The sequence below is a fragment of the Nymphaea colorata genome, chromosome 5 (assembly GCF_008831285.2).
Source record: "Nymphaea colorata isolate Beijing-Zhang1983 chromosome 5, ASM883128v2, whole genome shotgun sequence".
Lineage (NCBI taxonomy): Eukaryota > Viridiplantae > Streptophyta > Magnoliopsida > Nymphaeales > Nymphaeaceae > Nymphaea > Nymphaea colorata.
In genome coordinates this window covers 386,828-408,784 of record NC_045142.1, presented here as the reverse complement: position 1 = coordinate 408,784, position 21,957 = coordinate 386,828, and the positions used below count along the sequence as shown (strand labels likewise).

The 21,957-nt window shown below is 40.3% G+C and overlaps 3 protein-coding genes across 4 annotated transcripts; 2 read left to right on the top strand and 1 right to left on the bottom strand.

The window, feature by feature from the left end:
• Positions 1–3,262: 3,262 nt before the first annotated feature.
• LOC116254983 (uncharacterized) lies at positions 3,263–10,387 on the top strand. 2 transcript variants are annotated; one of them, XM_031630669.2, is made up of 11 exons: positions 3,263–3,548; positions 5,806–5,890; positions 6,160–6,353; positions 7,324–7,406; positions 7,788–7,833; positions 8,242–8,298; positions 8,436–8,490; positions 8,581–8,681; positions 8,767–8,830; positions 8,973–9,106; positions 10,063–10,387. In XM_031630669.2, the coding sequence occupies exons 1-11, from the start codon at positions 3,471–3,473 to the stop codon at positions 10,234–10,236; spliced, it is 1,071 nt and encodes a 356-aa protein (XP_031486529.1). In that variant the 5' UTR covers positions 3,263–3,470; the 3' UTR covers positions 10,237–10,387. The 2 variants fall into 2 exon arrangements, with proteins under 2 accessions (XP_031486529.1, XP_031486530.1); XM_031630670.2 differs by having other exon boundaries at positions 3,532–3,548; positions 6,122–6,353.
• Positions 10,388–12,532: 2,145 nt separating this feature from the next.
• LOC116255075 (THO complex subunit 4B-like) lies at positions 12,533–15,018 on the bottom strand. The gene is made up of 5 exons (XM_031630820.2): positions 14,683–15,018; positions 14,328–14,483; positions 13,695–13,763; positions 13,431–13,615; positions 12,533–12,901 (listed from the first exon to the last, which is right to left on the bottom strand). The coding sequence occupies exons 1-5, from the start codon at positions 14,863–14,865 to the stop codon at positions 12,736–12,738; spliced, it is 759 nt and encodes a 252-aa protein (XP_031486680.1). The 5' UTR covers positions 14,866–15,018; the 3' UTR covers positions 12,533–12,735.
• A 3,030-nt stretch (positions 15,019–18,048) lies between these two features.
• LOC116254621 (xyloglucan galactosyltransferase KATAMARI1 homolog) lies at positions 18,049–21,029 on the top strand. Its single transcript, XM_050077989.1, has 2 exons — positions 18,049–20,385; positions 20,772–21,029. The coding sequence occupies exon 1, from the start codon at positions 18,608–18,610 to the stop codon at positions 20,264–20,266; it is 1,659 nt and encodes a 552-aa protein (XP_049933946.1). The 5' UTR covers positions 18,049–18,607; the 3' UTR covers positions 20,267–20,385; positions 20,772–21,029.
• The last annotated feature ends 928 nt before the right edge of the window (positions 21,030–21,957 follow it).

Sequence of the window (21,957 nt, the reverse complement as noted above, 5' to 3'; positions counted from 1 at the left end):
ATTTACATGTAAATTATTGTTTTTAAAATTTTGAGGGAGGCCAAGGCCCCTACTGCCTCCTCTGGCTCGGCCTTGCACCTGGATCAACACAGATCTCACATCAGCTCCGGTCCAATTTTGACATCACCTGATGTTTAAGATTGGGGGTATCAAACGCAACTTAAAGGCCATTTGATAACCGTTTCACCGACTAAACAAGATGTTCTGTCCATCACATCTTTAGGGGTCTTTTCTAATTTCATTTCTTAGTTTAGATAACTGGTGGTTTCATTCTTAAAGGTTAAATTTTTTGTCCGCTTAAATTGATCCCCTTTTGATAGAATGAAATAAGCACCTTGCCAAGAAAATTGAGGAATGAGTAGAATAACTTGTTCAGGTACTTTTCAAATGTCATGAATCCATTTTTCTATGTACGTGATTATGGTCAGATGCTCAACTTAATAATGATGGGTATATGTGGAAGAAGATGTAATGTCAAAGGTAATGGCAATAAAGTGAGATTCAATCTGTCAGTTACGTATAAGTTAGGGTTGAATGTCTAAAGAAAGTAAATTATGTTTATAATTTTTTTTTAATCTGTGAAGAATTTTCTTGGTGCACGACATCCTCCTTCTGATGCCGATGATATAAGAACGGTTACCTATGCCTACACAAAGACCTGCCCAAATTTAGCAATGATATGGGGCAGTGTATCATGTCTGAGTTGGTCGATTCCAATCAAATAGTTACAGAATTGATTTGACTTGTTGGCCAACCGATTCAATTTTACAATAAAATATATAAAGTGTTTATTTGTTTATTTTATTCAAAGTAATTAATAGTATTTTTTGCCGAGCGATTCAGCGGAATTCTTAAATCACAACAAATTGGCCGTTTTTTTTCTAATTTCTATGACATTGGTATGGACTAAAAGGCTCTTTTTTTAATCAGTGATACCATTACACAAAGGAACATCAATGAAATTCATCCCAAAGGTTCAGGCAAACATATTGGAGCTTGCTAGGTGTTTCGTGAGTCTACTTCAATTTTTTAAGTAGGTTCAGGTGGTGCCATCACAAAGTGTTATTTTGTCCAAACACCTCCTTAAATCCACATCCTAAGCATATAATATAAAACTTATCCAACAAAAACAAGAAACAACCACTAAACAGGGCTCAGGTTAACCATGGTTAGGGGAATCAATGTTTTAATACTGCATTTGATCTGCATCCCACTTGATCCTCCAACGCATTCTCCATAAAGACAAAGTTGGGACATGTAATCTATTTGGATTCGAATATAATATTAGACCCTTTTTGTGGATTAAGATATAAATTAATCTGCCTATTACTCAAGGGCAAGCAAGGTATGAACAAGGCAATTAGTCATCATACCACTTAAAAGGAGTGGGAGTGGAAGCTTTTACTCAACCATGCATCTCCTTACTTACTTTTGAAAGTGCCACTCCTGCTCTAGGTGAATCGCCTGAAGCATCATACACCGACGTCCCAAAAATTTGACGACAACAACCGCTTACCGACCACTCTGAGCAGCCAATCCCTGAAGGATAATCTGCTTACTATTAACGGAATAGTAACTGGACCATATTGAAAGTGAGGGTTTGCTGCACGTGATCAGGATCCCAAACGTTCCGTCCCTTCTCTCCCCAAGCATCCCAAGAAAACGACATTTTAAGAAGCTGCCAGCCTTTTCTCGTATTTTCATAAACAAGCCTCAGGTTTCTCGATGTTGTGATTTTGATAAGATCAAATCAGTGTTTTATTAAAACGCATCAAATTTTGGTGAAGTAAACAAATCGATAGCCAGCGTTCTTCCACAAGAAAAAAAAAATGACATGAAGTGATGAAACGGTGACAAAAGGATGGCCTGTAAGCTGAATATGAAATACATTTCGCTTGGAAATCAAACACCAACGATGTAGTCCTTAGATGTGAATGCTGATTTGCTTAAAAAACTACGGTTTCCATTTCATTTTATTCACACACGATAGAAGTTAAAACACTAACGATGTAGTCCTTCGATGTGAATGCTTGTTTGCTTGAAAACCACAGTTTCCATTTCATTTTATTCGTATCTTTTTTTTTTTTTTGGGTTTTAAAAGACGTTGAAAAACTAATAAAGACTTGATTTTCTTCTTTCAAACTATTTTAGTTGATGGGTGCAAAAACCATCCACTTCAATCCAAAAAACAAAATGGGAAGAACTTAGACCTTTTCTAGGTACCATCATACGTCCACACCCATTAACAAAGCAACATTCTCTTCAGTGTTGTGCAGCATAACATGTAACGACATTGGAGTTCCTAAGATGCTGCCGCGTGGTTGGCCCTCAATGCGTAACCTACTTGGAACACCAACTGCTTTCAAATGGGTCGACCAAAGCCTTTGGTGCAGGGGCTCGGTAGATGCTCCTCGATGGTGTGGAGCACCAATGATGCTAGCAGTAAGTAGTAACCTGAAACAAACAGCTATAGTAAAATATTTAAAATCCTGAGGCGTTTATTGTCAATACGCGATAAACTGCGCAGCAATGTCGTAAAACGGCAGGGTCAGGAGATTGGAGGCCAGCCATGTCGGTTGCATTATGGCATTAACGAATTGTTAAGGGCAATTTTGGTTTCATGTTGATTTAGAAAAAAAGAGAAAGTTTTACACGTGGCAGAAGAAGAACAAACGGAATTTTCCTTTTCATGAAACCGCTGTTCGTTTCCCAACGAAAGAAAAACCGGAAAGAAGTCAAAGGATTTGGAAGAGTGGGGAGAAACAGAGCAGAGGGCACGCCGATGCCGCTTTTCCCCTCGTTCGGTTTCGTTTTTGTGAAATTGTGGTTATCGGCACACACTTTAGTAATAATTCTAAAGTAGGCCTCATCAAAACTGCCCAACGGGCCAAGAAAGATTTGATGATTCTCAGGAAGGTGAATCTTATTTTACGTTTCACATTATCCTTTCAAGTAAAAAACCCCTCTGTGTTAATCACAAATCCAATTAGATGCTTCCATCCTTTTTCTTTTGCTTGAAAGGTGATTTCAGAGCCTGTAAGATGTATTGGCCTCATTTGTCTGTTTGGTGATGCACCTATTAGATTGATATGCATTGAATATTACCAAAACGACCTGTACTGTATGGACTCCAAAGTAACATATTGGAAATGTTTGAAAATGTGGACGGTTTTCGAGTTAGCTTGAAAGTCGAGTCCTTAATTGGAAAGATTTCCCGTTCGTTTTTCTTCTTTATTTGCAGCAGGGAAGCTTCTGTCAGACGCTTCCTCTGCATTCTCTCTCTCTCTCTCTCCCCGTGGTTCGCCATAAATTGTCCGATTTGATTTGATTTCCTTTTCTCTCTCTCTCTCTCTCTCTCTCTCTCTGCGACGGGCGGGGGAGGGAAAAGAAAAGAATCCAAATGCGCCCCTCTCTGTCCCTCTCTCCCTCCATCGTTGGCTTTCTTCCTCGTTTGTTCATCAGACGACGCGATGCGTCAGCCCTCGCCCTCCGCGCGATCCGACTACCTGACCGCCCTCACTCTGCAAATCCAGAAGAAGCTCCAGAGGGTTAGCCTCTCCCTCTCTCTGTCCATGCTTTTCTATACGTGAGGATCTTCGACATGGGGGTTCGGACGTCCGATCCATATTGTTTTCTCCGTTTAACTATGGGAACCGAGCTTATTAGGTGATTTATGGATTTTGACGTAAGTTTTTTGGTAAGGAGGGGGGCTTACGTGATGATTTTGGAGGGCCGCGATGCAGTAGGGTGAGATTTGGAGGATTTGATGGCGATGTTCTCGAAACTGGTTCTCTTGCTTAGTTGCTTGTTTATTTGATGGTTCGCGCGCTCGTTTTGGATTTTTCATTTCGCGATTAACTTGTGATGGATTGTGAAATTTGGAAATGTTACGTGGATAATTGGATGAATGATTCATTTGATTTTTGGAGTTGGTTGATCGTAATGCATAGAGGCGTAAGGAGTGCGATTTTGATTGTCAAATTTCATATTCGAGTCTTGTGAGATTCATAGGATTTTTGTGTCCGAGCTCTGGCTTCAGCTGTCAGTTCAGCCGGATATGGACTATGATAATATGATTCAACGAGAATTTCTCCTTTGTCTTGAGGTTATTCCTTAAGATCATGTTATATGTGGCTCTATTATGACATTTCTACTTTCCCTGGTTTTTCTGTAATACAGAAACGATCTTGCCTTTCTTCCATCCCCCTTATTTTTACATCATTTCAGGAAATCTGATTTTCCCATTCATCTGTGAGAGATTTCTTCGAATTTAAAAGCCGTAGGCACATGCTTACTTTCTTGACCACGTATGCTGAAGCGCATCTTCAATAGGATTAACGAATACATAGCAACAGGGTATTCTCTTTCTGCTTACTTGCTTAACCGCGCATGCTGAAGCACATATTGAATAGGATTTACGAATACATAGCAACGGGGTATTCTCATTCTTTCTTAATGGACACTTCATTATGATTTCTTGTCCTCGTACAAGACGAGTAAGCTTTGGACTTGGTGGAGAGAGACCTTTGCCTTGGCCTACAAAATGCTGTAGCTTAGGTGCACTAGTTCCAGGGGAGGAGTTGTGAAATGCTAGATTTGCTTCAAAACGAGGCCTTCTGCCATGGACGAGACTTGTGCAGGATAGCAATTCAATCTTTGATGCTTGATCTCCGTTAGCTATGGAGATAGAGAAATGTATTTTTTTTCATTTGACCCACGCCAGTTCTTTAGGGCTGGGGAAATGAGGAAAGCACATGTAGTTTGGGCTACAAAGAGCTTGTGGTTGCCTACGGACCACGAACACAGAAGAAGTATTCTTTCAGTTGACATGTACCACTTCTCTACGTCTGAGGAAATGCGAAAAAGATCTTTTGGGTTTAGGTTAAGAAGTGCTTGTGTTCATAATCAGGAAATAATCTTAGCAAGCTAAAAGTGAAGGATAGGTGCTATGCTTGGCTTGGCTTGGCTTTGTTTTGCTTTGACTTGTAAGTTCGTTACCCGATTATCAATGTGTTTTTCAGTACATTCTAGTCGGTGTCACAAAGTCCATGTTTTAATAGCTTGTGTAGTAACTTTAGAGTTTGATTTTGTTCTTCCTAGATTTAAGATTACACTTTTTCCCTGTAGACAGGTCACGTCAAACGTGCCTTGCTAAACTTCAAATGCTATTGCTTGTGTTAAATGAGCCAACATCTATTTGGCTTGTTTAGCTCAGAGTATTAGGGAGAAACAGAAAGGTCAAACTTGAGTACATGTTTGGTGTCTTGCCTCTTGACCTGTCCTTGAATATTCTTAGGTTGCTTTTGGGAAACCGAGAGTGGAGGGTTTTTACATTACTGATGTGCTACTATGTTGGAGGGAGTTGATTGGACATTTGTTCTCCATTCATCAACAATAAAACATACTTGTTACTGCTTTACTATTTTTTTCCTATTTCATGTGAGCTGTATTCCTGCGATCTCCAACTACCAGCTTGTGGTTTTCAAACTTTTGAGAGACAGTTATTTGAGTGCTTATGGTTGTAGCGTCCCTTCTAGATTTTGATCTTGTTTATACTCTTCAACTATTTATGATTTAACTCTCTTATTTCTTCGAACATCTTGATGGTAGTCGGTTTGCTCAAATTATCTTCGTTGAAGCCTGTTTTCTATTTATGTTGTGATTTCTTGCGTGTTGAGCATGTGGAAAATAGGATTCTGGTTGCATGGTTTATGCATTAAAGTACTTGGAAAAATAACTCGGAATGGATGCAGTTGATTCTTAGGCAAGAGCATGTAACCTGTTTGGATATTTCGTTTTCTGCAGGCCCTTGATTCAAAGTCCCAGAGGGTTAACTTATTGCAAGAGCTATTTGCTGACATAGCGTTAGAAATAGATCCCCGAGCTCAAGGTACAGATAGCTATTATTGCATGCTTATCACAATTTACCGTCGTAATCTCATCAGAGGAAATTATTTTGGTTGGATGTCTATAATCTTTTGTTTATGCTGGTAACATTGTGATTGCTGTTTCTGTGTTGTGTCTTTTTTGACGACCATGTGTTTGTCCGTAGACACAAGCTGTGAATTCTTCATTTGAAAAATTTATCTCTGTTTCTGTTTCTTGTTACCTAATGCTGTAGGGATGGTATTCTAATTGCAATGGTCCAATTGAAAACAGAGATACTTCTCGGCAGGGATGAAGATGAGATTGCTTTAGCAGATAATAGTGGCAGAGTCCTGTGCTTCTATGAAGTTCTTGCTGAGCATTATGCTAGCAACCATGAAAATGGGAAGCCAGTCTTGGATCTGATTGTCCTTCTGTGGAGCCAGTCATTTTCATCTCATATCTTTGCGCTTCTTTTCCACAAGTGGGTAAGCACAAGTATGATTTTAACTGCAAATAAGGTGCAACGATGTATCCATATCATGTATGTAAATATCTATATGTAATGCCCTGCATGATATATTTCTGTTAAGCTGGTAATATAAAGATTGTTTCTAGATGTCCTATGTTACTTGCATTTGTCCATGTGTCTTGTTAAATTTTGTGGGGGCATTGCTGAAAGCCAGAAAACTACTTTGTTTTGCCTGATGTTTTTGAACTGCTGATAGAAGTACCTGTAATTAGTGTTGATGCTTATTTGTCTATTTAGGTGTTTTCCCTATATGTGATTTTGGAAAAAGAAATTGAAAATTGAAAATGAAAAGGCTCCTTATGATTCACGCTCATGTTTGCCAACTTTTCATGTGATATAAAAGCAAGTGTATAAATGATTTCAGATATTGAAAGCTGATGTTCTTTTGTTTCATAGTTGGAAGTTGGAACTTTATTTCCACTCATGTGTTTGATTTTTTTTCCCCCAAGTTGTTGATATATAAGCTACTCACATGGTTCCTAATAAATTTCTAGATGCTTGTTATGTGCAAGTAATTCAAGTTGTGCCCATTCATGCGTGATGAGATTGTATGTGTTCTGCCTCTTCCCTGAAAATTCTGAATCGAGTTTGCATGATTATATAAATCTAATGAACATTTAGGGCCAGCAATGTCATTTGCTCTTCAAAAGCTTCTTGATTTTTTTTTCTTGTGCCTTTCAATTTTAATTTGTGGTTTGTTTTTTGTCCTGATGTGTGTGATGCTTGTCCATTATGACCTGCAGTTATTTAAAATTCCAGTTGGAAGCTCTGAGGACGTGTTATGTGGATCTAATGCGCATTTAGGACTAGAAATGTCCTTTTTTCTTCAATAGCTTCTCCTCTTTCTTTTCTTGTGCATTTTGTTATTAATTTGTGGTTTTGCTTTTATCCTGATATTTGTTCTGCATGCGCATTATGACCTGCAGTTGTTTGAAAATCCAGTTGAAAGCTATGAGGGTGTCTTACGGTATGCAGCAGCTCTTGTCCAAGGTGCCACCAATGTTTTCTGGTAGGACTACTCTCTGCAATTGCTTTCTTGGTAACTTGGGTGCTTTATTTAGTAACAAATAATTCTGGTTGTGACCGCCCTTGATAAAAATAACCTTCATGAGCCACTGAGGTGCAGGGGAGCCTCTTCTTGGTTGTTGGTATTCTATTCTGTGCAACTGTTCTACTGTTCTACAGGAGAAACGAAAAAGCAGTTCTTGTTATTCTTGAAACTTCAAATGTGTTGTGACAAACCCAATTTAAAACTTTAGTAGATTAAAAAAAAAATCTGATCCTCCCAAAAAGCACTCATTGACAACCGATGTAATCTTCTTGGACAATTTGTTTGGTGACAAAAAAAAATTGTCTTGAATTATGGTACATCATAAATTCCATTTTGCAGGATTGATGTCCAAACAAACGCAAGGCGTTTTTTGTCTTTGTTCAAGGTAAGCAAGTGCAGTTTGGTGGTTTATAGTTTTATGAAAAATTTTATGCATTATGACTATCCTGAGTAGCTAGAAGTTTGTATAAGTACTTAGGGTTTGGCTAAAGCTCCTCTTTGCAATGGTTGTTGGGGCAAAAGCATTAAGGAGAATATTGCTTTGCATAAATGAAACTCGAATCATCAAACATTGAGAAACTATTTGCTGCTTTAGGAAATAAGTTTTTTTTTTTTTGGTGGGTCCAAGTTCTATGCAGCCTTAGACACTCAATTTCTAAAAAGAGACACAGTCAAGGTTGCTTGGTTTTCCAAGTCCTTACAGTTGGTTCTGATTGAAGCATACCATTTGTAAGAAAAACTGTTCATGACATTTGTTTTCTTTGTGCTTACACACACATGTTGAATTGTCCAGTACCTGCTTGATGAGGTTGCATTGGCAACCCTGCGGTTGGAAAAAATTCCTTTGCAGGTATACTTTCTGATAATAGTCCTTTAGCATCTTACATGTTGTTCATTATCAAATACATGCATCATGTTTCACTTTATTCCCTTGAGATTCTTCGTTTCCCAATTTCTCCTCATTATGTGCTCTTATGATTTTTCTAGGCCCGACGAGACCTGTTTCTTTTACTTTCCAGGTTTCTCTTCTTTTATGGTTTTGGTGAGTCTGAGTTTGTTCGCTTACATGCTTATATCTTCTAAGCTGAACTATCTCATTATACTATGACACTTTAATGTTTTTCTCATGCAGTTGATAGGCTACAAACCTTTTTAAGCCATTTTCCTGTATTTCCAAATGCATTCTTAGTTGGTGGGCCAGCAGATCTGTTTGTCATTGAGCTAACCGATCAGGTAGCTTCTTTTAGGTTTGACTTCCTTCAGTTTGTTGCCTGATTCTGGAGTTATATTTTCGTTTGGGTTTATCTCCTACACACAGGTTCGGAAGTTGAAGGTGGAGCCTGTATTGTTGCATTACCTGTATCACATGAGAGCCCTACAGGGTACTTGGCCATTTGTTAAAGAATTACTTTCCCATTTGAATAAATAATACTTGCCTTTCCAGATCACATGCTTTCTCAACAATATTTTGGTTATATGACAAACAATCAAATTTTTAGCATTGTTCCATTTGTAATTCTGTAGGCTTGGAACTAAGGATGACCACAAGCACCAGGATGAAGTCATGCCTTTACAGTTTTACATCTCCTGGAGGTCCAATGTATCCAACAAGAGCTGTTCGTCATGCAGCCTGGGAGGCCTTGGACATACTATTTCCTGTGAGTGTTCTATGACTATTGCATGGCCTGATGCAAGTGTCAATTCTGCAATGTGATTGATGACTTTGTCTTGTTTGACAAAGTATTTCTGAGACCAACTGGATTGACAGGTTGAACAACTGGAACTGGCTATTGCTCTCCAATCGTTTTTTCATCCAAAAATCTAGAGATTGACACAAATCATGTCCTTTTAAAGGACACGTGGATCAGGATTTAACATTCAGAAACTATGTCCTTTTAAAGGACACGTGAAATACTAGACATAGGAGGAGCTACATGTGCTGGTTGCCACTTTCATGGACATGGAGATCAGATGTGGTAGATGTGAGTTTCAACGAGAGTGCATCATCTGCTTAAGTTTATAGACACAGACAGACCCGTATTATAAATATTATTGCGTTACCATGGGAACTGAAAAGTGAATGGTTCATGGAGCATGGAATATTGCGAATATCACAAGGCTAAAGCTTTGTACTTGTTGGACTGGTTTGTCATAGTTGCGCTCTATACGTGTGCATCCTATATGATGTCCGTCTTTCCTTTCATCTCTACATGGATTCATCTCTCTCCCCAGCCATATGCTTTGTTTTATGTTTTGTTGGCTTAGATCTTTCTTGGAAGTAACATGCAAATTGTCAAAAGGGTAAACGGTGAATTCTTCCTTGGATCATGAAGCCAAATAATGATGTGTGGAGGCAATTAAACATACTTGATTACATCTTCATCTGCATTGCCATTTACTGTTCCCAAATGAAGCCGAATAATGATGTGTGGAGGCAATTAAACATACTTGTTAAATGTCCGCAGGAGATATCCTCCTGCTTGATGCGTTTGACTTGTTCTAATAACTTTAGCAGTATCAAAAATTTCTGATGTCTTTTGGCTTTTCCTTAGTATAGATGCATTATGTGAATCACCGTCCTATGGTTTACCATGTTGATTGCTGTCTTCTGCAGGTAGGGCGGCATCTGCGGCTTCTGATCAGCCTATTTTTCCGGTTGCTGTATCCATGCTATTGGCCTTCATCGATCTGGAATTTTATTGTCTCCTGCCTTGAAGCGATTATATGCACGATCCAGGGGCTTGTTTCTTCCACCTGGATCAAGTTGAGGAAACCAAAAGGTAAATGACACCGCTGAGTGAGATTTATCGTCAGGTGGCGTGAATTTTGTAAAATGGATGTTGGTCAAAGTCGCCATATCCTTCTGAGATGTACATTAGTAATAAGTAAACGTGCCTTGAAATGCAATTCGTGTATGAAAGGTTCATCTTGAATCTTCAGTTTTGGCTCGCGCGCACACATGTATGTAAGACTATCTGAAAGGTTCCATTCCAAGCTGCACCACCCTCATCTCTCATTGAATGCACTCTAGTGACTGTTTAATGACAGATAGTCAAGTCACTAAAAAGTCGTTAATATTGATTGGCTAATGACTCTTGATTCCTTCATTGCATGCTTAGGGTTTAAACTTGTTTTTACGGCTAGACGGTAGTAGGACGATTGAATGGATTCACGGCAAATAACACCGGTACTGCCGAATTTGTTCCAACCTCATCTAACAGAGAGGGAGAGTTGGTGGAATTCATAATTTCGAACCCTAGTCCAACTACACGCGAAATTGAGTAAACCAATTTTCCTGAGAAAAACAAACCTATGACCGCGCTTCTGACATGCTTGGCTTGATTTCTTAAGACATGCTTCTACAAAAGGAACTCAAAGTTTGCCCATACGATTCGACTCCACTAGCCCTCGTCCTGAGGATAAAGTAGCCTCGCAAAGTTTATTTCATATAAAACTACTATGGAGTCAATAAACGAATTAATGCAACAGGGAAACTATGCCTAAGAAAATAATAAAAATTGTAAACTACTGCTGATAAAATAAAAAACGAATCCTTTTTACACCAAGCATCACTAAAACCAATCACGACGCAACGTAACTTGGAACGGCAAAGGTTACGCGGCAAACATGCCAGTCGGGTTTGAACAGCTAGCGTGCTGTTTGATCTAGTGAAAAGAACATGAAGTACATATACATACAGCCTAAAACACCTCATCGAACCCATATATGATGTTAATCATGTACTATAGAACCTTAAGAACCGAAGCAGTGAAGATCGATAACCAACAAGCATGAACGAAGAATGCCTTACATTGTCGAATGTTAGCTTTTAGAAAAAATCTAAAAACATAAACGTTAGATTAATATACAAGCAACTCTACATTGCGAATTAAAAAGTCCATTATTTCAATTAAGGGCAAATAAAGAGCCTAAAGAAATGGATAACGACAATGAGAAACAGGGAGCGAATATTTTGTGAACAAGTGCTTCATGTGCATACACTTCGTAACGCGCGCGCACACTTTCACTATCATCATACCGCTCGAAAATGCCAACCTATTGTAAAACAATGGTAATTATCCACCGTTGTTTCAAGGTCAATCTCTCTGTCTGCCTAGGCAATATTTACGTTGTTCAACATATCCACTACTAACACTTCTGCTAATCAACCAAACCCTAATTCTGAAAGTAAGCATTGGCCTGGGATTCACAAACTTTTGCATTAGTATTTTAATGAAACATTGTATTTTGCACATCTAACTACATACACATCGTACGTTTCCATAAAAAACAAAATTACGAAGAAATAAACTTATCACTTTTATATTCCATCTAATATGCGACTTTTTTTTATCATAAAAAACAACATATAACTAAACCGTCAGTGCCTCGTGAGTGACCCAAATCTATGGTTTGTAGCAGAGATTTTCTCTTCTCTCTAAAATGTAATTACCTTACAATGGTCATGCAGATAATCAGCTCATAGACAAGGCAAAACCACGAGGAAAAACAAGCATGTATTTTCTCCCTTTACAGAGTTTTAGTTTGCTAGGTGAAAGGGTAACACTCTCTCGTGGTTATCCAACTTCAAGCCCCAGGTTGAAGCCGCAGTACCAAGTCTGCCATAGCCGTGATCCCTTTGGCAATTTCGGAGTTTCAGTACTCCAGAGGAGAAAAGTCCAAAATCACTTAAACTTCCACCTACCGATCATGCTAAAATACAGAAAACGCTGCGTGCTTTCTGAGAATTACCATCAACCTTCAAAGTCCACATCACGATCAGGGGATTCTGTAACTACATTAGCAGACAGCAGGTGGAGGATAGGCGAGAAAATGGATGATTACCTTCAACACGATCATCCACTGGTCACACAAGAAGGTGGTGGTCTTCTTTGCTCCTCAGCATGCCTTGATCAGTAAAAGCTGCCACAAAAAAAGGACAGCTCCACCGGTCGTGCATCTACTTTTCGCCACCACAACTCTTAGAAGGGGGTCTCAGCCATCAATCAATGTGGAGACTTCAATAGCTGCTCCATATTCAAGAAAGCAAAAGAAATAAAAGAGGGAAATCGAGGCAACCAGTCTGACCCAGAACTCAAGCTGTCCACTACTAGCCTTAATACCATGTCAAGCATTGGACTGCAGCAACAACAAATCCAAGCCCCATTGTCCAGCAACAAGGCCTTGTGGATATCCCCTCTAAAAACTGTAGAGTGGTGGTAAAAATACATAACAGTTGGATGAATATCTTCAAGCAAGCAATAGGGCATGAGAGGCAGTAGGTGATTCAATTTATCTGCATGGCCTCTGAATGATATTTATCTAGGTCGGCATCAAGATCTTCAGCGCTGATCCTTTCACTATGTCCTTTGCCTCTTCCTCGGCCTCTACCTGATCCACGGCCTCCACCACCACCTCGCGTGCGAGTTACAGCAGCTCCTCTTCCTTGGTTGCTATTAAATCATGAATAACAACAAATCGATTAGACCTCAAATTTTGCTGCTTTATTTTTTTAAAATTCGATAAGGTACTGCAAATAGTGGTAACAAACCATGTCTAACCGTTAGAGAGAATGATCATTAGGGAGATGCCAAACATGCACTGGAGATTTCTAATGAGCAAAAAAAAAAGTACAAATAGGCGTTGAAAGCAGAGAGTAGCTTCTCTGTCATTGACTAAAACGACAAAGTGAAAGTAGAACCACAGTAACACCTTCTGAGTCTACATAAACAGAAAAAAGGATGAACAAATAAACAAGCAAATCCATTAAGTCGTTGATGAAGCTCCATAAGAAGTGCAACAAACCTAAAATGATCAATTACATAAACTGAACCAAGCATCAGCAGAAAAAAAAAAGTCTTGAATGGATGAACTGCATACTGCGCTTGCCACACGTCTCTTTGCATACCCAGCACTAAGAATATAGCTTAAAGAAGACCAGGATATCAAGCGAAGAGGCACTAATCAAAGACCATTTGTTACCTTCTGGGAATGCCATTAGGATTGCCGAGTAAACCATTCGTGACCTGTGGTATTGAAGCAGGGGTTGACAGATTGGTTCCAACAATCTCAATTTTCATCGGCTTCCCATCAAGCTGCACATTGTTGTACCGTTTAACAGCTGCCGCAGCATCGGATCTTCGTGTAAAAACAACTTCTGCTGTGCCCTGGTAACCAGGATGATGTAATTACTATCAAACAGATACCAAATATAATCAAAGTTTGAAACTCGTCAAGCTTAGCTACCTTGGATCTACCACTCCTATCATAGTGGACAGAGAATCGCTTCAGATCACCCACCTCTGAGAAAAGTTCCTGCAAAAAGATATAGTAGACTTAGAGAACTTGACATCCCAGGTAATGGTATATCCTTAGTTATAATTTTCGAAAGAAAGTACAAGAGGGAATCACATTTTAAAAAATAAAGGAACGAGATCAACCGTGTGATCCTTGTTCCATGTATGTGCTGAATATGTGAACCTGTAAAAACAAACGTATTTTGTTTACTTTTCAACATGGCCAAGTTGTCAAAGAATAAAGAGATCGTCTAGGTCACATCTTCAGGTAAACAAGGGCTAACTTTGAAGCAGGTTGTGTTCTTCAAACTTGTAAGCTTTGATTCTTTTGGCACGTAAGAGTAAGCGAGGAACCAATAGTATAGAGAAACACTACAATTACACATTCTAACCTCGTAGTAGTGGATATTAGGACTTATGTTAATTTTGTGGTTTGATGGAATGTCTAGGACACTCTACATGAATTCCAGATAGTTGAAAGCAGCTAAGACAAGCAGAAGAAGAAGAAGAAGAAGAAGAAGAAGAAGAAGAAGAAGAAACGAAAATTTAACTAGTCAATAAAGGGATCGGGAAGAAGTAGCACCTTAATATCTTCATTTGAGACGCCATAGTCCAAGTTGGAAATGTAAAGCATCGTTCCCGTCTCGATCGACCGCGCCGGCTGACCGGGATATGCTGCCGCCGCCTGATTCATGAACATATCATGTTGCCACGCTGTCTCAGGCGCCTTCTGCATCGGCTGCTCCATCACCAAAGAAATAGAACGTTTCAAATCAAGCTAACCCAGGCCAATACACGAAGAGAAACCGTAATCCCCGCCAAGATCAGAGAAACCAAGCACATAAAGCGCTTCTGCAGGAGAAAAGGCCTCCCAAACCGAAACCCTAACGGCAACGAAAAAAATGAAGATAACTCAGCAAAACATAACATTGAATCACCTTTCCGTAAGGGTTCGAGCGATTCGCGACGCGATTGGGGAATCGGCGGGCGGGGCCGGCGCCGGATGCGGAGGCGGCGCCACCCCGACCTCTTCCCCTGGATCCGCCACCGCCCGCGCCGGCGGCAGGCTTCTTGTTGCCCTTGATGAGGTCGTCGAGGGTCATATCCAGAGCGTTGGACATCTTCACTCTTCCAGCAAGTCCCTAGACAAGAGGCCGACGGTCGACGATGAGGAGGAAGCGACGAGCGTTTCTCTAAGAAGAGAAGCTCCCTAGGGTTAGGGTTTTCGGGGAGGAGAAATGAAGAGAGAGAGAGAGAGAGAGAGAAAAAAAAAAGGGGGGGGATAAATGGAGAGAAGGCAGAGGAAGGAGACGAGGAACTGGGCCCTTCCCTCGTCGTGATTGGTTAAGTTATGGCTAATCTTATATTGGACGTAAGAGCCAACGCTGTTGACTGAGATGGATGGCCGATTATTCTGCATGAGATTGTTTATGAGACCATTTTTATATTACGAGAAAAATACTTACGTCCTTGTCATTGGCCGGGCAGGGCACTCCTAAACGACCCGGGTGTGTGTGGATCGAGGAATTAGTGCTCTGATCTGATCCGAGGCAGCTCTTCATAACTCATAATCCAACAAACCAAAAAAAAAAAAAAAGATATATAAATTTCATCAGAGAATGATCCTTCGGCAAATTGTTTAAGTTAAAATAGTTTTTAAATATTTAATAAATATAATTTTCTCAATACTCTAATGTGGGAGTGAGGTGAGCCACTACTATGGTATGGTATGACTAAGAATTTCATACGTGCGTATGACTTAAATAAGGTGGATGATAACCCTTGGAAAGTCTAGTTTATTGGAAGACCTGGCTGGATAAATGGTTGCTAAGCCGAGCCCAGTGTCGAGTGGGTTTCATTGATATTGATTTGCATCTATTCAAGAGTTGAATGGTAATAGCTTCTAGTCACTATCCTAGAGGTGAGGTGTGCCATTAAGTCTGCCATTTATTATTTATGGAGCTAAGACAAACCATGCAACGCTTTTACTTGCACACACACACACAACACGCACGCAGGCTGGGCAGACCCCTTAAGGAGGGCATCTTCGTTGTTTATGAAGTTGTATGGTTCACAATTTTTCTGGATCTGGGCAGCATTCATTACTGGACCCTATATTGGGTTTGGCCCAGAGTCGTGACATATCATATAAATTCACTGTCTTTACTTTCTCCCCGCATGGCATGGGTGGCCCGATCACGGCTGCAAGATCTCGCAACGTACACAAGTTATGGGAGTTTAATTCGTCGCATAGGACGAGTTATAAAAGCCAGAAAGCGACGGCTAGCGAGTTTACTCTTGGAATTCCATGAGGAGTTCAACCATACCTAAGACTATGAAATGAAATGAAGGCGGCACCAAGATCAACCACCTATCTATTGGCATAGTTTGGTAGCAATCTATCTAACCATTATCTTCCCTCGTTTTCTTTGCTTGCATGTTATTGGGTTGCATTGGGACTTGTGTGGAGTACAGTATACTCTTCAACTAAAGTGTTGTGATTTTAACCGGTAAAGCCCCATTTTTTGAAAGTATAATAGAAGTAGCGTAATCGTGGATGGGTCATGAGTTCACCATCACAAACATGAATTTATAAACACGAATCTGAATTTGTTCCATTGAATCCGAATAAATGTTGGATCAAAATTGGTTCTAAGAAATTTAATCTGAAATCAAATTCAAGCAAGATGTGATTAGATCAGATTCAGGAAAGAAAGAATTAGCCGAGATTTTCAACTATTTACAATGTCCCTGCATGAGTTTCCAAGCTATTACTATTAGGGTTTATCAACCCCCCGAGAGTACTGACGAATCAGAATGGGGGCGACGGTGGGGCCACTGGCTCAGAAGTTGAACATGTGAGTCACAGGCCCCATGCCCACATTGTCTCTGTCCTTGTTCCCTTACCTCAGATCTTCAACTATCAATACCATCGTTTTCTCTCTTTTTATTTGTCCTCTCTCTCTTTCTACCTTTTGATTTTCTTTATCCCAGTAACAGGAGAAATTATGAGCGCTGCCCTATGTGTACAAATTACTGTAACTAAAGTTGATGTACTTGACAAATAAATAATGTAAAAGGAAACTTAACTTGTAAAGATGTTTCCAATATTTTAATGTGGGCAAACTATATATTTAGTTTATACACTCGATGTGTCAAACTTAAGATTTAAGCACCACCAGTGTTATTAGAATCCGCCGACTCGAATCGGATTGGTGGCAAACTGAGTCATTGTAGTGGCCAGTGTAAGAGTCCCACATGTCATTTGTAAACAATTTAGAAAAAAAAAGTCTGCTTTTATTTCACTAAAAAAAATATTTTCCTCGTGAAATATGAAATATTATCTTTATTGATATATATATATATATATATATATATATATATATATATTTGGCTTGAAACTGTGACTCTTGGCTTGAGGCGGGGGGCGACGTGCTTGCCGGAACGTCTTTGTACGCCCACGCCAACCTGTTTGACTATTTTCGGTTAATCATGGAGAGAGACTTGAAAATTCAATTCATTCTAACACTGATTATATATATACAATATGTTTATTTATGCAACGCAACTTATTTATGAAAAGATAATATTTTCATATTTCACAAGGTAAGTATCATAGAACCCACTTTAAAACATTGTTTTTAGTGATTGGATCTGAATAAATTAAGTTACTTGAACAATGTTGTTGATGTCTGTAGCGTAGCCATATTGGCTTGTTCATATTTGCTTTATTTTTTTAATAAAAAAATGATTAAATTAACTTCAACGAAATTAGAAAAGTATAAGCTCATATTACGGGTCGATATTGAAAAAAACTGAATCATCTAGTGCAAACAGATAAAATTCGAATCCAAAATCCAATTACGAACCTAAACTCATCCTAAACGTGGATCAGAATCAATTTCGGTTACATTCTTTGAACCTCTACCTTGTCTTGGACCCAAAATCAGATATAGACACTTATTTTCCAGGTCCAAGATCCATTATTTTAGATGGTTCGCATCCAGATTCTGGACTTACCACGATCCGGATCGTGTAATCCGACCGTTGCACCGACCAGTGCCTGTGCTTTCTGGAAATCACGGGGGTAGTACGGTCATGCGGATATCAGAGCCTTCACTTCGACGTTCCCCACACGAGATCTAACTCGGTTTTACCGGCCCAGCCGGTCATTTCACCATCTTAGCGCACCGACACGTTGTCCTTTTCGTCCCACGTGGCGACCTGTACACCGGCTACCGACGGAAGCCTTCTGCGTTGCCTCCTATAAGAGGGAGTTGCCAGTCATAGTGTCGTCTCTTGTCTTTCTTGGTTGGACAGTGGGGAAACCCCTTTCCCTGGAGAAAACAATTCCCGGGAATTCCTTTTCCTTATTTTCACATCCGAATTCCAATCGCTTTCCATCGCAGGTACAAATTTTTCTTCGCTGTTTGGTCTCTTGCCGGTTGGGTTTGAGTCGCTTTTTTCTCTTTCCCTTTTCGTTCTTGTTCGGATTCCCGTGTTGTCTCAAGGGGAGCGGAATTCCGGAACCCTGAGTAATGATGGCTGGGCTATTTTGACCACCGCCGAAGCCGCATCAATTTAGGCAAGACTTCCGCTTCTGTTTTTTTTGCTGGCACTTCTAGAATAAGGTTAGGATCTGGGCTTTTGATGTATTGTGATATAGTTTTGGAATATTTTTCGTTTGTTGATGAAGTTTTTTGTTGGGTTTGAGGATCTGCGAAGGGGAGAATTAGGGCTACAGTTAGGGTTTTGGGGGATTTCTGTAGGTGGGGAGATCGGATTGGCAGGGGTTGTTCCCGGAATTGGGGCTTTTGCGGCCGAGAAGTCGAGGTTTTCGTTTAGAGGGGCGCTCATGATCTGATGAGACGGCGATTCGCGGTGGGGGTCCCTCGCGAACCGATGGAGAAGGGGAGCGGGAGGTCGCAGATCCGTTTCTGCTTCGTGCTACTCGCCGCTGTTTCTTTCTGGCTCCTGCTTTTCTACTTCCACTTCTCGATCCTCGGGGGCGAGGGTTCTGAATCTGGGGTGTGGAATCAGCGAGTGAAGGGGGCGGCGGCAGAGAAAAAAAACTCGAAGCCGAAGAATTATCCGTTTATGAGGGCGTTGAGGACGATAGAGAACAAGAGCGATCCATGCGGGGGCAGGTATGTCTACGTTCACAAGCTCCCTTCTCGATTCAATGAGGATATGTTGAAGGAGTGTCGGAGCCTTAGTTTGTGGACAAACATGTGTAAATTCACGACCAATGCCGGCCTTGGGCCACCGCTAGAGAACGTTGAAGGTGTGTTTTCAGACACGGGATGGTATGCAACGAATCAATTCGCGGTAGATGTCATCTTCAGTAATAGGATGAAGCAGTACGAATGCCTGACTGACGATTCTTCATTGGCTGCTGCCGTCTTTGTGCCTTTTTATGCTGGCTTCGATATTGCTCGCTACTTGTGGGGATATAATATATCGATGAGGGATGCAGCTTCGTTAGCACTGGTAGATTGGTTGGTAAAGAGACCAGAGTGGAAGGTGATGGATGGTAAGGATCATTTCCTTGTGGCGGGAAGGATAACGTGGGATTTCAGGAGGCTTACCGATGGAGAAGGAGATTGGGGTAATAAGCTGCTGTTTCTTCCTGCAGCGAAGAACATGTCAATGCTTGTTGTGGAATCAAGCCCTTGGAATAAGAATGATTTTGGAATTCCATACCCCACTTACTTTCATCCGGCGAAGGATGCTGATGTTTTCTTATGGCAGGAGAGAATGAGGAAACTGGAGAGGCCATGGCTGTTTTCATTTGCTGGGGCCCCTCGTCCGGATAATCCGAAATCAATCAGAGGGCAGATAATCGATCAATGCCGGAATTCCAAAGTGTGTAAGCTTTTGGAATGCGATTTTGGCGAGAGCAAATGTCATTCTCCAAGTAGCATCATGCAGATGTTCCAAGGTTCACTGTTTTGTTTGCAGCCACAGGGTGATTCTTACACTCGTAGATCGGCCTTTGATTCTATGTTGGCAGGGTGTATCCCTGTTTTCTTCCACCCTGGTTCCGCTTACATACAGTACACATGGCATCTTCCAAGAAATTTCACCAAATATTCGGTGTTTATACCCGAAGATGATATTAGAAAAAGAAATATCAGCATTGAGCAGAGATTACTTCAAATATCTCCGGAACAAGTGAAAATCATGAGAGAGGAGGTCATAAGTCTGATACCTAGATTGGTTTATGCTGATCCTCGATCTAAACTAGAGACTCTTCATGATGCGTTTGATGTTGCTGTTGATGCAATAATTGACAAAGTCACGAAGCTGAGGAAAGATATTATCGAAGGCCGTGATGATAGTGATACTTATGTGGAGGAGATCAGTTGGAAATATGCTCTTTTGGAGGATGGGCAACGAACCGTTGGGCCACATGAGTGGGATCCGTTCTTCTCTAAGCCCAAAAACGAGGGGGACTCAAGTAAGTCGTCTGCTGAAGCTGCTAAAAACTCATGGAAGAATGAACAGAGAAATCAATCATGAAATCTGGCTGACAGTTTTTGAGATGGTTCGACCATTTCCCAAGCAAGTTTCTGTGCTTGAAGGTTGAGAGATGCCTATTACAGCTGGGAAGCTTTTCAATCTGCAACCCGCCGTCCATGGTATCTTCAGTCATACTTTTTGGCTTCAGTGATTGTACCTCCATTTCCTGATGATCATTATACCTCCTTCAGAATATAACTTACGATAGTGCAATTCTCTTCCAAATATTTTTTGCGGTCTGTGATGCTCATTTGTTAATCATTATAATTCTTCAATATTTACGTTGATCTTGTAATATCAAGATAAAATGTTTGAGAATCGTAGCTTTTTGTTAACTGGTTATGTTTAGTGAGATAAAGAAGCCAGTAGCACCAAAATTTGTATTTTCTTTTTCATATCCACTCTTCGTGTTCAAGTTTTTCCTAGCAAATGTTCATTACAGTTGTTTTACTTGGAAATAGGTTGAAAGGAGAACTGAAATAAAATGTTTGTTTATTTTGGTCAGTATCATATGGAGCTGTGAATGACTTCGTTCCAATTATGAGAATTTCTTGCCTAGATGGTAACAGTTACATCTCCCCTTACATGGAGTTAACGAGTTTTGCAGCCTCTGGTTCGTGTGGAGCCTTGATCCCATGATTCAGCGTCTGAGTTTCTACGCTTGCAGCAAAGTCAGTTGCTAGTTGTTACTTATAGTGCGGATTTTTCTACCTTTGGTGTGAAATTTTTACCCTTATGCAATATCAACTATTATGGATGGTCAGTATGGTGTAACATGTAAATGAAAGCTTGAATTCCCAAGGTAATTGGTGCCTGCGTAAACGTGAATTTGTTATTAACGTAAATGTGGTGGGACATGCACTCAAGGTTTTGAAATTCTGAAGAATTGTACCCGCAGCAATATCAGTGTGGCTGTTAAAGCGATCGCAGACCAACATGTGGCTTTTGAGTTTCCACGCCAGTGAAACCCGAAGTGTGGTACGGTGTATTTTCTACAAAGAAGCAAGATGTGATATCTAGGCATCTTTAAAGGCTTCTTGCTCTCGCTTTCTCTCTCTGTCTCTCCATCCCACTCAAAATTAGATGTCGGGAATATGATTGTGGGGAAAAGATGCCAAAATCTTGGTGCAGGCCCGTCAACAGGAAGAGTCACTTGTTTCTTTAAGCCACAACAGTCTATTTTTACCACTATGCACATTTCTTTAGGCTTAACAACCTTCCCTGAGTTTAATGAAACTTATTCTTGTTTTAGTGCATACACTAATTCAATGGGCCCTTATTTAATGTGAAGGAATCTAAGTTGCCTACCCTTGCAGGCCCCCATACAGGACAGCCTCCCCAGTAACTTCTCAACAAGTTGAGCGATCATTGAGGCAATAATGGGGACCCATGTCCTCTCTTTTCTTTTTTATGCTTTATCAGGCTCAAAGCAGTATCATCTCTCTTTTCTTTAGTTATGCCTTCCTTTTTTAGACTTTACAAGGCTGAAAGCGAAGATCATCTCTTTCTTTTCATTACCTCTAGAAGACTTGATCCTTGTATCTTGAGGAAACAGGAGAGAGAATACAAATATTTCAAAAGCAAAATCATCCCTTTCTTTCCTTTTGCTTCGTGAAGACTTGAATCTTGTAGCTTGAGGGGACAGGAGACATAATACCAGTGCTGTCAAAAGAAAAATAACCTCTTTCTTT